The 16,293-nt window shown below is 38.0% G+C and overlaps 1 protein-coding gene across 1 annotated transcript in view; it reads right to left on the reverse strand.

Moving 5' to 3' along the window:
• Window positions 1–1,762: 1,762 nt before the first annotated feature.
• The window catches only part of LY75 (lymphocyte antigen 75), a 102,188-nt gene continuing 87,657 nt past the window's right edge, over window positions 1,763–16,293 (reverse strand). Inside the window, exons 30-35 of the mRNA XM_024928001.5 lie at window positions 15,567–15,793; window positions 14,166–14,334; window positions 9,280–9,429; window positions 7,203–7,325; window positions 5,727–5,894; window positions 1,763–3,976 (exon numbers count right to left, since the gene is read on the reverse strand). Of these exons, the coding sequence (XP_024783769.2) occupies window positions 3,798–3,976; window positions 5,727–5,894; window positions 7,203–7,325; window positions 9,280–9,429; window positions 14,166–14,334; window positions 15,567–15,793 (1,016 nt within the window). The 3' untranslated portion in view covers window positions 1,763–3,797. The remainder of the gene's footprint in view (window positions 3,977–5,726; window positions 5,895–7,202; window positions 7,326–9,279; window positions 9,430–14,165; window positions 14,335–15,566; window positions 15,794–16,293) is intronic.

The following is a 16,293-nucleotide window of genomic DNA, read 5'->3' on the forward strand; positions in this document are numbered from 1 at the left end:
GCTTTTTTTTTTTTTTAGACGGAGTCTCACTCTGTCCCCCAGGCTAGAGTGCAGTGGCGCTATCTCAGCTCACCTCAACCTCCACTTTCTGGGTTCAAGCAATTCTCCTGCCTCAGCCTCCCGAGTAGCTAGGATTACAGGTGTGTGTCACCACACCTGGCTAAGTTTTTTCTATTTTTAGTAGAGGTGGGGTTTCGCCATGTTGGCCAGGCTGGTCTTGAACTCCTGACCTCAAGTAATCTGCCCGCCTTGGCCTCCCAAAGTGCTGGGATTACAGGCATGAGCCACCTCGCCTGGCCCGTGCTCTCTTTTTCCTCAACTTTACTGAAGTTAACTGAGGACAGGTGGAGGAAATCAATCAGTTCTCCCGATGGCTGTCACTATAAACAATATGGCTTTTAATTTCATCTGGGCCCTCTATGCCTCTTCTGCAATCCTTGTATTTGATTTTACCTTAGTCACTGTCCTCTCCTATTTCTCTCATTGAGTCTTTCAAATTTATTACTCTTTTCAAGCTAAGATCCCAGGCTGGGTATGGTGGCTCACACCTGTAATCCCAACACTTGGGAGGCTGAAGTGGGAGGATCACTTGAGCCCAGGATTTTGAGAGCAGCCTAGGTAACATTGAAATCACCTGTCTCTAGGAAAAAAAAAAGTTAATGTTGGAGGTCGAGACTGCAGTGAGCTAGAGTTGCACCACTGCATTCCAGCCTGGGCAACTGAGCCAGACCCTGTCTCTAAAAAATTAAAAAACTTTTTAAAAGACCCCATCTGCTACCCATCTTTCTCAGCAGACCTTGCCTTCTAGTACACAAGAAAATAGGGGCCATTACATATAGACAAACATCTTCAAATGCTTATCTGCAGTTCTTCTCTTGTGGCCTCAGAGAGGAAGGCATGCTTCCCCAGCCCACCCAAACCAGTTCCTCTTTCTGCTTAGGACTGCCCCCCTCATTTTATCTTCTCCAAGATCTTCCATTAATGATTCCCTCTCCCCACTGCATCATCGACTGCTCTCTGTCCATTATTTTTGTTTTTGTTTTTGTTTTTTTCATCTCAGCTTCTAAACTTGTGAACCTCTTTCTCTCCCCTTTAGAAAAAAACCCTTTTTCAACCCTTCTTTCCCCTCTGGCTATGGCCCAGCCCCTTTCCTTTCTGTCTCCATCATACTTCTCGAAATCTCATGTTCCTCATCTCCTAATTTCCCTTTCAATTTTTTTTTTTTTGAGACAGAGTCTTGCTCTGTCACCCAGGCTGGAATGCAATGGTACGATCTCAGCTCACTGCAGCCTCTGCCTCCTGGGTTCAAGAGTCTCCCGCCTCAGCTTCCCAAGTAGCTGGGATTACAAGCATGCACCACCACACCGGGCTAATTTTTTTTTTGTATTTTTAGTAGAGATGGGGTTTCACCATTTGGCTAGGCTGGTCTCAAACTCCTGACCTCAGGTGATCCACCCACCTCGGATTCCCAAAGTGCTGGGATTACAGGTGTGAGGTGCCACACCTGGCCTTCCCTTTCACTTTTAAACTCACTTCCATCTGGATTCTGGCTTCACTACTCTGCCACATTTGCATTGGCTAAGATGGTCATTGGTTTCCTAATTCCGAGAATCCAGTTTTATCTGACTTTGCCTTTCCAGTATTCAGCAATTGGATCAATATCGACTTGTTTTTCAAAACAGGGTCTTGCTCTGTCACCCAGACTGGAGTTCAGTGGCACGTTCATAGCTCACTGTAGCCTCAAACTCCTGGGCTCATGGGATCCTCCTGCCTTGGCTTCTTGAGTAGCTGGCACTAAACATGGGTGCCACCACACCTGGCTAATTATTTTATTTTTTTTAGAAATGGGGTTTTGCTTTGTTGCCCATGCTGAACTTGAATTCCTGGGCTCAAATGATCCCCCTGCCTTGGCCTCCCAAAGTGTCAAGAGGGATTACAGGTGTGAGCCACTACCCGCCTATTTATTCTCTAAAAAATGCACACAAAATCTCTTAGCAAATGCCTCGCTTTACAATAGGTGGTCAATTTATTTCTTGTACTATATGCCTAACATAAAAAACCCAATCTAGAGATTTTTTTTCAAGAAGGATCAACTCCAGCACTTTTACTTTTACTTAAAAGATAAAACAACTTTATTATGACATCACCATTATATACAGCTGTGCTTTTCACATCAAGTTGGCTTAGTTCTTGGAGGAAAGTCTTAGTGACTAAAATTGTACACAGATCATAGGACAAGAGAACTAGTCTAACAAATTCAATAAGAAATCAGGACAACTGTAGACTATATAAAAACTGTCTTAGAAAATTATTTACAACTTTATCATAGTGTAAATACTCTAAATGTAAAATAAATCTATGGATTTTATACAAAAATACTCTAAAGGACAAATGTAAGTTAAATGCTGAATAAAACATTTTCACCTTTTCCAGTGGATGCTATTACTAAGAATATAATCTAGGTGTCAAAACTTAAAGTGATAACCACAAAGCACTGTTTTCTTAATCACTCATAATTTTAAATTTGTTAGTAGTCATCACAAGGTTTAGAGTTCCACTGAAAAAGTCTCATTTTTACAAATGCAACTCATACACTTTCCTTCATGGACCCTTTCTCTGTTTAACACATGTTAAAAAAGTAAAACAAAATTCTTAGTCAAAAGTTGACATGCTATGTGAAGCATATAAATTGTAAAATTTATCAGTCTTAAATACCTAGTTGATTCTCTTTACAAAAGAAACAGTCATGTAATACATCAGAAAATACAAAGCACACTGCTACAAGGTACCTACTCAATCTAAAAATAATGTTCCCACACTTGGGAAAATGTTAAGCACTAAATCTTTAAAAGTCATTGTTTTATAAACAATTATAAACAGAAAAAAACTCTTCATATTTACATAATAATGGTATGAAATAACTTTGGAATAATATAAGAAACATCTTGCCAAGAGGAATCATTTTGCTGTATAAAAAGTAAGCAGAGGCCGGGCGCGGTGGCTCATGCCTGTAATCCCAGCACTTTGGGAGGCCGAGGTAGGAGGATCACCTGCAGTCACGAGTTCGAGACCAGCCTGGCCAACATGGTGAAACCCCATCTCTACTAAAAATACAAAAATTAGCCGGGCATGGTGGCAGGTGCCTGTAATCCCAGCTACTCAGGAGGCTGAGGCAGGAGAATAGCTTGAACCTGGGAGGCGGAGATTTGCAGTGAGCCGAGATCATGCCATTGTACTCCAGCCTGGGCAACAGAGAGAGACTCAGTCTCAAAAAAATAAAAATCAAAAAGTAAGCATGTCTTATTGTTTATTTTTCCCCAGTGCTAAAAATGACTATTTTGAAACAATGCTGATAGAGTTTACAGTTCAATTTTTACTTTGAGGTACTAATTTTGCATTTGGCCGGATGCTCTTAAAAATTAAAAAGTAGACATGTCACCTAGTAATATGCCTATTTTAATTTTCTAAGAAGTTTTGTTAAAAATTCTATTAAAATATACATATCCTAGTTACCAATCACATTCATACAGAGAAAATGAACATTAAACATATTACTGTACAAACAATTTGGACTTCAGTTCCAGCTTTGGAGTCCCCTCCATTCTATTAATTAGGGTGATAAACATGGCATTTAGCAGGGAATTAACTGTGGATACCAGCACATGCCTAAGATCTAAACAACTGAAAAAGTATTTAAGAGTTCTACTTTGGAGCAGAGTAAATACTGACACTGGGACATTTTAAGTGACTAATTTCTCATAACACATTAGTGCAAATTAGAAAACTTTTAGAAGAATTTAGTCATGGAAAGAAGGAAGCATAATCTCATCTTCATTCACTCCTTGTGCATATCGAACTGATGAGAAACCCGCCAGGTGCAAACGGTGCCTTTGGAAGAGGAACCAAATCAGTCCGCCCATGAGAACTAAGATACTTAGTGTGGCAACTATGATAGCTATTGCTGTGTAATCAGGGCCTGGAACAGGAAAAGGTTTGATGTTGGAGGAGAGAATACAAAAGTGATCATTATTGATTTTATACATTATGGGTTTTGTCATACATGTAAACCTGTAAGCTGTATACAGACATAATAAATCTGATTGTTTCATAGCGCTAACATAGAATTCAAACTCATCATCAGATCAAAAGAAACACTTAAGTGATTTCTTTTCAAATGTAAGTGTTTTCCTATTCATTCAAATCCTCTTCATTGCGATAGGAATTTTCTTCCAAATACATTAATGCGCTATGATTATTCTCACATTCCCCCTTCCTAACACCAATTTGGGAACATCACTACCTGTATATTATCCTACTTTGATAGCAAATTGCTAAAAAGCTATAAATTTTTGTTTTTGACTTACCTGGGGCTAAATAAAGTGTTATTTGCTTCAAAATGATTTAAGCCTCTCAGATGAGTTCATTTAGTGCAGCTGCTGTTCCAAGACCCTTATCTGCATGCTGCCCAGATGGATTCGCTCTGTTCCATGACTTTAAATACCATTGCTATGCACACTACACATCTCGTCCCTCTATGGATAACTCAAAATGGCCAACGTAGAACTTTTGATTTGCAACACCCTAACTCTGCTCCCACCCAACCCCCCAAATCTTCCAGTTGCTTTCCATTCCACTCAGAATAAAACCAGAACTCAAGCCTTGCTTCCAAAGCTCTGTATGTCTAGCACCTGCCTACCTTTCAGTTCTTCCCTGAGCACTCAGCGAACTTGTTCTGCCTTAGGCTCTTTGCTCCAACTGGTACCTCTGTCTGTTATGCCCTTTCCCTTGAAGTTTGCTTGGCTTGATTTTTTAGATCTTAGCTTCAGTGTCTCCTGCTTCTAGGCTTCTTCCCTGGTTTCCTAATCTAGAGTAGCTATCCACTGAGTCTCCATCACATAGAGTTTATAACTATTTGATATTTTCCTCTCTTTAAAAAATTGACCTGTTTACTTATCTTTCTTCACCAGATTGTAATCTCTGTAAGAACAGGTACCTTATCTGTCTTGTTCTCAGGTGCATCCCAGTGTGCAAAACAGGGCATGGCATATAGTAGACACTCTATTTACTGTCTCAGTGTGTGTATACATGGATACTGATTACCTAGAATTCAGGTTTTATCTTTAATATTTATATACCAGAAGCAAAATTTTATGCAAGATCTTTAAAAATGTTACTGTGAAAAATTTGGAGCTCTTTCTCCAGAAATGAAGTTAATATAACATTTTAATGGTAATTTTATGTATCAATTCATAATGAAATGTAAGTTCAAATTATGATTTTTTATAGATACCCTGAATGTTTTCAATAACTAAATCCAGTTTTGCATTGTTTTAAAATTAACCATGAGTTTTATGGGATTAGGAAGAAAGGAAGCAAATTAACTGCAGAAATAGACCTTTAAGCTTTTATATAATCAAACTATGGAATAAAATACATCTCAAGAACATTTTAAAAGAAATTACTTCCCTAATACCCTGGCAACTTCTGTTTTTCTTAGGAAAGAATTATATAAAATGTATACTGGAGTCCTGGACATCTTGTGCAGTTATCGTCCCTTGTAATCTATTTTTCAGGGGGAAATCTCTATGACTTAATCAAGATAGTTGGATATACTTTAAGGACTAAATACTTCAAGACTAAATACAGAATTTTGTACATAATTGGATTGTACATTTATTTCCTGACTGTTCTGCAAAAAGTCTCCTAAGGACAGGTTCCATACTTACCCAGAGGCACTTTGCAGAGAACTCTTCCAAAACCATGTTCACATTCAACTTTTTTCCAAGTTTCATTTGAAGCTATCAACATGCTACATCTTCCAACACCACTCTTACTTTTATTTTCCCATTTGACAAATGTCACTTCTGATCCATCTAACCAACTCCAAGACTGGTCTGAAGAAAGAAATTAAATACAACTATGTCTACTGCCACTAAACTAGTAAGTTACAAGCATGGGTTCATGTAACTCATCAGAACTGTGCTGTCCAATATGATAGCCACTTGTTAAAATAAAATGCATTAAAAATGAAAAAAATAAAATCAGTTCTTCAGTTGCACTAGTCACATTTCAAGTGCTCAAGAGCCACATGTGGCCAGTGACTACTATATTGGACAGTGCAGATATAGAACATTTCTGTCTTTGTAGAAAGTTCTATTGGACAACACAGATAGAGAATGTGGTGTTTCCGTTAAAGTGCAGAATGCTTGCACATTTATTTTGTGAGGGAGAGATTTCTAAGGACCCATATCCTTCCCCTACTCTAATTGTAAAAAGTCATATCGTTAAAGATATGCTGGTGGAAGAGGAAGAGTGCAGGAATCTCCATCCCCACCTTTCTCCTACACCACCACCAGGACTCCATTTTTGCTTTCCAGCTGAAGTGGCACCACCTTGTGGTGACAGTGTAAACATGATTTAGGATTCATTTAGATGGACAACTTGGAATCCTTTTATTTTTTGACAAGTACTTAACATTTTAAAATTCACATTTTAATAATTTAAAATTCAACTTTGCATAAAATGTGAAAAACCTTATCTTCTGTCATATTTATACTCTTATTTCTACCAATTCCAAGTTCACCTAAACCCTGTATCTACTATTTCTTATTAAAAAATCCTTCCACAAATTTTCTTTGAATCAATTATCTGCAATTTTATAGGTTGGCGCAAAAGTAATGGCAAAAACTGCAGTTACTTTCGCACCAACCTAACACTAAGACAGTTTTTAAAGATTACTATTAAGACATAATTTTAACCAATGGTAAAAATATTCTTAGAGAGAAGAGAATAACAAGAAGATAACTTTCTGAATAACGAAGTTATAAGCTGCAAATCCATGCGGTGACACGCACTAGAACTCTAAGAGATGGCAGGCATGGGTTCCTTGTGGGGACACAGACATTGCTGTGGAGAAGAAAATGTCCTGATGTTGATCCAAGGATCCCAGAAATAAGCCTCTAGAAAGACTCCACTTTATTAAACAGGATTTTCTGTGTCATTAGTGGTTTCCGTCATTGCTAAGTTAACTCATGGATTCATTCAAAATTTATAACCATCCAGAACAGCCAGCGACCTAGCTTATTTATCCAGAAGAGGCATCTGAATTAGCCACTACTTAACATTCTTTAGCAAGGATGACTTGTTATTTAGGATGAGTTAGAACTCTCTTTGCACACTACACATACAATTATTTCACTTACCAACAGAATGTTGAGATAATCCAAGCCAAACTCTCATGGTAATGTTATTATTTTCCCTCATCAGTCTGCTCACAAATTTATTCTCATCTTCATCTTTTATGGAAACGATAGTTGCAGAGTGATCTGTTGAAGGAAAACAAATTCTCAATTAGCTTTATGGAAACTAGAGAAGTAGTTTATTCTCAACTAGCCATTTGAAAAATGCATATATTATTAACAAGATCATTGATAAATTCAAGCCTTACACGGAGACAGTTTTTAAAAACTGGTATTTAGGTCAAAATTTTATAAGTACTTCAAAAAAATTACTTCCAAACACGTATAAAGAAATTTTGTGTTTCTTCAAAATATTTATCTGGCAATATTTTTTTGGCCCTGGAACTGCCTACCCCTGAGACCTCTCTCACTGTTCAGATGAGAAAAGAGAAAGAGTTGGGTAACCTCCCAATGCCACTTAGCTAGGATATGTGGGAACTGGGATTTGAACCCAGACCCTCATGCCTCCAAGTCTTAAGTGTTTAACCTACATATTAGTTTTACAGTAAACCATTCTGTTTTCTCCTTTAGGAGAAAAAGGTTTATGACTTTCAAAACATACATATAGCTTACAGCAGTTTCCATCATGTGTATACAGGTATAAAACTGAATGGTTCCCACACAAAAGTTCCCGGTAACTACAAGATTTTTCAATCAGTCAAGTGTCTCCACAATGGTTATCAGAATAAATTAGATAAATGCCATCCATCTACCTGGCTAATTTGCTACCCAAGGAAGCAGGTAAACAAGTTTTGGTCTTTGAACTACTCTAGGTAGTTTCCCTAGAAGTTATTTTACAGTTTGACTATGGATCAAATTTGTCACGGGAAAGAGCCAATCATTGCTACTCTTTCTAAAATAGCTAAATCTGCAGGCAAAAAGCACTGCCCTTTATGGTGGTCAGAGGATGTGGCCAATCCTATTGCAGAACGGATGGACAACCATACTACTTTGATTTGTTACCCTGGTGAGGCTAAGCTTATGTATTAATAACTAAGCAATGGAACAACTATAATTTTTATTTACTACTTAGCTAACTTTACAAAAATTTTACCTCTTAATTCCTTTTTCTAAGCATATCTAGCTATAGGTAAAACCATTTCCAATCATTTGTCAGTATTTTTACTTAGCAGTTCACTTAGCCACTTTTATTTTATTATTTTACATTTATTATTATTTTTATTATTTTATTTATTTATTTATTTATTTTTGAGATGGAGTCTTGCTCTGTCACCCAGGCTGGAGCGCAGTGGCACAGTCTTGGCTCACTGCAACCTCCACCTCCCTGGTTCATGTGATTCTCCTGCCTCAGCTTCCCGAGTAGCTGGGATTACAGGTGCACACCACCACGCCCAGCTAATTTTTGTATTTTTAGTAGAGACGAGGGCTCGCCATGTTGGTCACGCTAGTCTTGAATGACTAACCTCAAGTGATCCTCCCACCTCGGCCTCCCAAAGTGCTGGGATTATAGGCGTGAGCCACCGCACCCAGCCACCACTTTAAAATTCTACTTCTTCCAACTTATTATTTTCCATGTACTTATTATTAACATTGATAATTTTTTTTTGAGATGGAGTCTTGCTCTGTCACCCAGGCTGGAGTGCAGTGGTGCCATCTCAGCTCACTGCAACCTCCGCCTCCTGGGTTCAAGCGATTCTCCTGCCTCAGCCTCCCGAGTAGCTGGGACTACAGGTGTGTGCGACCACACCCAGCTAATTTTTGTATTTTTAGTAGAGATAGGGTTTCACCATGTTGGCCAGGATGGTCTTGATCTCTTGACCTCATGATCTGCCCGCCTTGGCCTCCCAAAGTGCTGGGATTACAGGCGTTTTTAATGGCTATTCCAATATTTCATTGAGTTCCTATGTCATCAGATACTTAACCATTTCCCTACCACTGGGCAATTAGTTTATAGCGCTATTAGAAATGGAAAGTGCTTTAAAAATATTTTCAAAAATACAATCATTGCTTCAAATTATATCCTTAAGAAACATTTCTAAAAATTATTGAGTCATAAGAAAATCAACAAATTTTAACTCACCATGTTTTGAACACAATTTTTTGGCCTCTGAAAAACTGTGCAGTGCCTGATCAGACTTGTAACAGTGACCCTTGTACTGGATCCACCGTGGCGCATTCTCTTTTGCTGCTGGACATCTTGATGAATATGTAAGACGGGACAGCTTTTTAGCTATAAAAATGTTAGACACAGTTGTAACAATGCACGGAAAAAAAAGACTGCCTTTCAAAATCTACTTCAATGTCCCTGATTGGAACTGTTGCGTTTGTGGTTGAGTAGCATTTAACTCATACCAGAGAAAGCCACAGCCCACACTCTATAAATACATATTTTAATTAACTTTTTGGAATACTGTTTAAAAAACCTAGGTGATAGAAGTGGAAAGTGCCTTAGCTTTCTAAGACTGATTTGGACTAAAGTAGAAACAATGAGAAACACAGACTGGAAAAAGAAGTAAAGACAGGCCAGGCAGACCTGAAAGTACTCTGAAATAATAATTACAATTATTTCTTTCTTTGGATTCCTTTTTTTGTTTATTTTATTTTTTTTTAGTAGAGACGAAGTTTCACCATGCTGGCCAGGCTGGTTTCAAACTCCTCACCTCAAGTGATTTGCCTGCCTCAGGCTCCCAAAGTGCTGGGATTACAGGCGTGACCCCACAGCGCCTAGCTCCTTGGATTCCTTTTTATTTTGATAATCTAAATAAATCTAGTTTTACTTAGTCATAAAAAGAACTATTTTTAAAAAATAGCTAATTTGTTTTACAAAGCATAATACATCAGCACCGCAACATCACTCAAACAAAAAAAGACTAGGAGTGGCTTCTTAGCTCTTAAAAATGCCCCTGGTTTCCATTTAAATTGATTTTTAATTGTGCTGAGTAACAGAAGCAGCCTGAGGAATGCAGCTTGTGCCCTTTAACACCTGTTTTTAATTCCAACCGAAGAGCATATGAAAACTGGAAAGTAAATTGTCAATGTCGTATTAGTGAGGTACAGCTTATCTGAATCAAATATCTGACCTGGTACCAGTCAGTAATCTCAACCCAAACTATTGCTTTGTAATGCATTCTGTATGATCTTTATGTCCTTCAGTAAGTAAAAGCTTTTTCTGTTTTTTTCTCCAAATCTCCACTTGGCAGAGTCCTTATTTGTGGTCTCTGTGATTAGAGAGGAATGGCGGCTACTGTTTCTTTCATCATCAAGAGACTCTTTAGTGGCCCTTAGTTCCTTCTGCTGCTTCTCTATCTTCTGTTAGAAACCAGACTTGATCTTTTTGAACTTCGGTTATTTGATTGGCTTTTGCCTCCATTCTTCTCACTAACGCACCAATTTGAGTACTAAGTCTTCAGTTCAGCAGTTGGACTCCTGGGTAAGTTTCCCAGCTGCTGCAGATCAAAATGCATTTGCCAAATTCATCTATACAATCTATAAAACTTCTCACAACTCCTCATCAATGCTGCTGTTGAAAAGAAATGTTACTAGTAAGTTCTTGTTTTTACCACCTTATGAAAATAGTTGGTTGGGCAAAGGTATATTGCTGATTACTCATTGTTGCACTGGGCTCAATTGTTAATGCAAAACTTGTTGAACATTGATTGTTACGGCATCATTAGGATAGGGAACTTTTCTGAATGGTTTGACCTTTTTTTTTTAACATTACTTCTTGCACTGGCAACATAAGGAACTGCCTTATCTTTGGTCTATTTGTTTCTAGTATAGTCTGCAACTGGGGTCTCTTAGGTTGCATACATTTTTTTTTCTTCCTGTTCTTCATGAAGTTTTGCTTCCAACTCTTTTTTTTTTTTTTTTTTTTTTCTGTAAGGGCTTGCATCGTGGTAAGTGTGTTATATTCCTGTTCAAGAAGATCCATTTTTTTAATTGTGGTAAAATACACATAACATAAAATTTACCATCTTAACCATTTTGGTTTTGTTTTGTTTTTAGAGACAGGGTCTTATTCTGTCACCCAGGTTGGAATGCAGTAGTGCAATCATAGCTCACTGCAGTCTCAAACTCTTGGGTGCAATAGATCCTCCTGCTTCAGTTTCCCAAGTAGCTGGGATTACAGGCATGTACTACTGTGTCCGGCTAATTTTTACATGTTTTTGTAGAAATGGAGTCTTACACTGTGTTGCCCAGGCTGGTCTTGAACTCCTGGGCTCAAGCCACCCACCTGTCTCAGCTCCCCAAAGTGCTGAGATTACAAGCATGAACCACCACATCTGGCCTTAATCATTTTTAAGTGTACAGTCCCGTGGTGCTAAATGAATTCACTCTGTTGTACAACTATCACCACCATCCATCTCTAAAATTTTTTATCTTGCAAAACTGAAACTCTATACCCACTAAACAATAACTCCCCATATTCCCCTCCATCTAGTCCCTGGTAACTGCCATTCTACTTCCTGTCTCTATGAATTTGACAATTCTGGGTACTACCTCATAAAAATGGAATCATAGAGTATTTGTCTTTTTGTGACTGGCTTATTTCACTTAGCATACTGTCTTCAGGGTTCATCTGTGTTGCAGCATGCATCAGCATTTCCTTCCTTTTTAAGGCTTCTTATCCATTTGTCCATCCATGGACACTTGGGTTGCTTTCATCTTTTGGCTATTATGAATTATGCTGCTATGACATGGTTGTACAAACACCTGTTTGAATCCCTGCTTTCAATTGTTTTCAGTATATACCTGAAGTGCTGGATCACATAGTAATCTTATGTACATGTTTTTGAAGAATTGCCACACCATTTTGCACAGTGGTTACACTGTTTTATATTCCTACCAGCAGTGCATAAGGGTTCCATTTTCTCCACATCTTCACTAATGCCTGTTATTCTCTGTTTTGTTTTGTTTTTTTTTTGAAGATCCAGTTTTTAAAGTTAGCTCTTGTATTCGTTTCCTTGGGCTGCCATAATAAATTCCACAAAATTGGTGGCTTAAAACAACAGAAATGTATGCTCTCACAGTTCTGGAGGCTAGAAGTCTGAATTGAAGAGGGTGTTAGGATTGGTTTTCATTGGAGGCTGTAATGGAGAATCTGTCTCGTGCCTCCCTCTCATCTTCTGGTGGTTGCCGACAATCCTTGGTTTATCACTCTGTCACTGCAATCTCAGCCTTTGTCATCACGTGGACTTTTTCCCTCTGTGTGTCTGTATCTCCCTCTTATAAGGACACTAGTCATTGGATTTAGGGCCCACCATTATCCAATATGTCCTCATCTCAACTACCTAGATCTGTAAAGACTATTTCTCAGTAAAGTCACATTCTAAGGTTCTGACTGGACAGGAATCTTTGGGAAGGAGGCACTATTCAACCTGGTAGAGCACAGAACTTATGTCTGGCCATCTTATCATTCTCTATCCTATAAAGCCTGTTTCTCTATTTCTGCATGCCTTATTTCTCATGTATTCCAATTGTTTTTCTAAAAAGTTACATTTGTTTTCTGTGCCTAACAACTGAGAAGTCAGTTCTTGATTGTACCTTGATTCCTCATTCTTTATATCATTCTCCCTTTCTTTTATTAACCTGCTTCTCTAAAGTTTTCACATTTTCTTCGGCCTGAATCTGTTCAACCAAATGTTGAATCTGCCGTTCAAGATTCTTCAGAGCAGAAAACATGGTGAGCATTGAGAACCAGAGTCTTCGGAAACCAATGCCACCACCCCCCCAGCCTGTCCTGCAGGCCTCTGCAGTCCCCGGTAGTTTGTTTTTTTTGTGGTCTTCCTCAAGGTTCATGCTTTATCCACCAGGGGTGACCCTAAGTCCAGCCTCTAATGGAAGGGGCTCTTCCCTTAAACTTTAAGGATCATATAAATTTGGAAAATGCTTGGTTACACAAAGTTAAACAGACTTCATTATTACAGAAACTCTCTTAGAACCTTTGGCCAGGCGTAGTAGCTCACACCTATACTCTCAGCACTTTGGGAGGCTGAAACAGGAGGATTGTTTGAGCCTAGGATCCTAGTTCAAGACCAGCTTGAACAGCATTGTGAGACCCTAACTCTACAAAATATTTTAAATATTAGCTGGGTGTGGTGGCATGTGCATGTGGACCCAGCTACTCAGGAGGCTGAGTTGGGAGGACTGCTTGAGCCCAGGAGGTCAAGGCTGCAGTGAGCCATGTTCATGCCACTGCACTCCAGTCTGGGCAACAGAGCTGAAACCCTGTCAAAAAAAAAGAAAAGATAAGAAAAGAAAAAAGAAAAGAAAAGAAAGGAAAAGAAAAGAAAAGAAACTCTCTTAGAAACTTTAATACGGTAAATCACATGAGGTGTTTTCCAAATTTATATGTTGTGGGACCCTTTTTTGAAATAAGCATCTCAGCCTTTGAAAAACATTGCTAAGTGAAATCAGAATTCACAAATTCTAGGGTAGAATTTACCTGGTGACAGAACAAATGAAAGTCTTTGGGAACAAATTCCCTGAGTGCTTATACTGTATTTGTTTCCATTTACAAAGTATCAAAATTATTTTCACAAAAATTATTTGTGAATACATCTTTTTTTTTTTTTTTTTGAGACGGAGTCTTGCTCTGTCGCCCAGGCTGGAGTGCAGTGGCGCAATCTCGGCTCACTGCAAGCTCCGCCTCCCGGGTTCACGCCATTCTCCCGCCTCAGCCTCCTGAGTAGCTGGGACTACAGGCGCCCGCCACCACGCCCAGCTATTTTTTTTTGCATTTTTAGTAGAGAAGGGGTTTCACCTTGTTAGCCAGGATGATCTCCATCTCCTGACCTCGTGATCCGCACGCCTCGGCCTCCCAAAGTGCTGGGATTACAGGCGCGAGCCACTGCGCCCGGCCCTTGTGAATAAATCTTTAAATAAAAATTCCACTGAGCTTTTAATTATGTGCATAAATGATGTCACATTTTCGTAAATGTACTGTTACTGAAATTGAAGTCTTACATTTTGTAGGTTTATAACAAATAGCACCATCCTTAACAGAGTTGCATTTTTCATGTTTCCAAGTTCCTTTTGGATCCAAGAGAACACAATTTCCAGGAGATGTTTGGCCTTTCCATGGGATATAGTCAAATGTACTACCATCAGACCATTCAAAACTTGATTCACTTCCCTGTTGTAAGAACAATAGAGATAACCTGAATCCAGATGTTTGACTTCAAAAAGAATACAAAGAATAACATACATACTTTAAGAAATATTATAATGGAATATTAATTATTTGCTTACAGTATTGTAGGTCTGAACCTACTATTATTGTAGGTCTGATTTACTTCTGATGCATTGATTTGGGACATTTGCTCTGATACAGTTTATGGAGAACTTTAAACTTACAGACAGAGTTACTACACCTGGTCTTCAGATTTTTTTGAAGGATGAGTTTATGTGACACTTGAAATTAAACAACATGCAAATGGCTTCCATTTGTCATAATTACAAATTTACAATCCCAACCTTCATATTGTTCTGAATATTGTTTTCTATGTTTTATAGTTTTGTGTTTTGTGTCTCTGGCTACATTTTTCACACTACAGAGGACACCAAGCAGTAGGGAGCTAGAAAAGAGAAACACTTCCCAAGAAACTCAAAATGGGAAGACTATTTTTGAGTTTTCCTTGAATTTATAACCTTAACTTGCCATGCTTTTAAAAAAAAATCTTCCCCACTCTGTTCTAAAGATTATTTAAATTAGAACTACAACTCTAGTCTCAATAGATAACCATTTTTTGTACATAAGACCCTATTGTAAGTACATAAATGATTAAATAATATGATTCAAATAGTGGCACAGATGTCTTTACTAGCAGAATTAATCCTAAGTAGTATAATTTTCTAGAGGAAAAGTGGGAAGAAGGTATACGTTTATTAGTCCTAACCATGTGGAGAATTTTAGATGGTACTTTGTATAAACTTTTGTGTTAAAATCTCAGTGAAATTATTATTACCCTGATTTTCTACATGAGGAAATAAGGTTGCAAAGGTTAATGATCACCCAGCACATAAATGGAAGATCTGCTACTGGTACTCAAACTCAGGGTTTTCTGATACTATGCTATTTCATTTTTATCAGCTTTCCAATTTGTCTGTCCCAAATAGGCTATAGAGGTGTTGTTGAGATAGTCATCCACTGGGCCCTTGGGATGGCCTGATCATTTGTCCTAGTGCATGCTACAGTAAAATTTTCTATTTGTTCTGTGTTGTAAAAGGTAAGAAAGCACCATGCTATGCAAGCGGAGTCCCAGTACTTCATCTAATGTTGTACTTTGTGTTAATACTTTACGCTCAAATTTCTAACCCTCAAAATAACACATTTGAAAAGTTTCTGGAAAACGAAGCAAGACTTACATCATGACTTGAGAGCCCAACCCATAGTGGAAATCCATCACGTTTTACAATATCTTCCAGAAAGAGCTGGCCATTTTGGTTGTGAACGCTTGCCAAGTGACCTCCACTTTGAGAACACATGTTTAATGCTTCATACCATGTTACCTTTTTTTGAATAACACTGTAAATACCATCTTCATATGGCATAAACTGTGGCAGTGTAGTATTATATTCTTCTTTGTAGTCAACTATAATAATTAAAAGCACTGGTGATTAAAATGTAAATTATTTCAAATACATCTTTTGGATGAGACAACATGCAATCATTTCAAAAGTTAAATAAAACTGGGTTTCTTATTAATAAGGGAGGTCAAATGTATATTTTATTTTTCTTACTGGTATGACACATATCTTAGGCTCTTAAAGTTCTCTGATTGATATTTTAAAAGGCATAAACATTTTCTTTCATTTAAGAAGCTCATATATTAGTTGGAGACAGAAACAACAATGGCTGAAATGATGGCAAAACTGTTAACCAGTAGGGTATGTGAAATTGGTAGAGATTCATTTGAATGAGAAGAGTCAGGAAGACTACTTGATAAACCAGGTCTCAAGGGTTAGGTGAAATTAAGACTAAAAAGAAATAAGGTAACCAGAAAGTAAGGAAGTGCTTAAAACAAGCACAAACAGCAAAGCCACAATGACGAGGTTATTTCAAGGGACATGGGAGCCAAGTGAAAGAGTTCCC

The sequence above is a fragment of the Pan paniscus genome, chromosome 13, assembly GCF_029289425.2.
Source record: "Pan paniscus chromosome 13, NHGRI_mPanPan1-v2.0_pri, whole genome shotgun sequence".
NCBI lineage: Eukaryota > Metazoa > Chordata > Mammalia > Primates > Hominidae > Pan > Pan paniscus.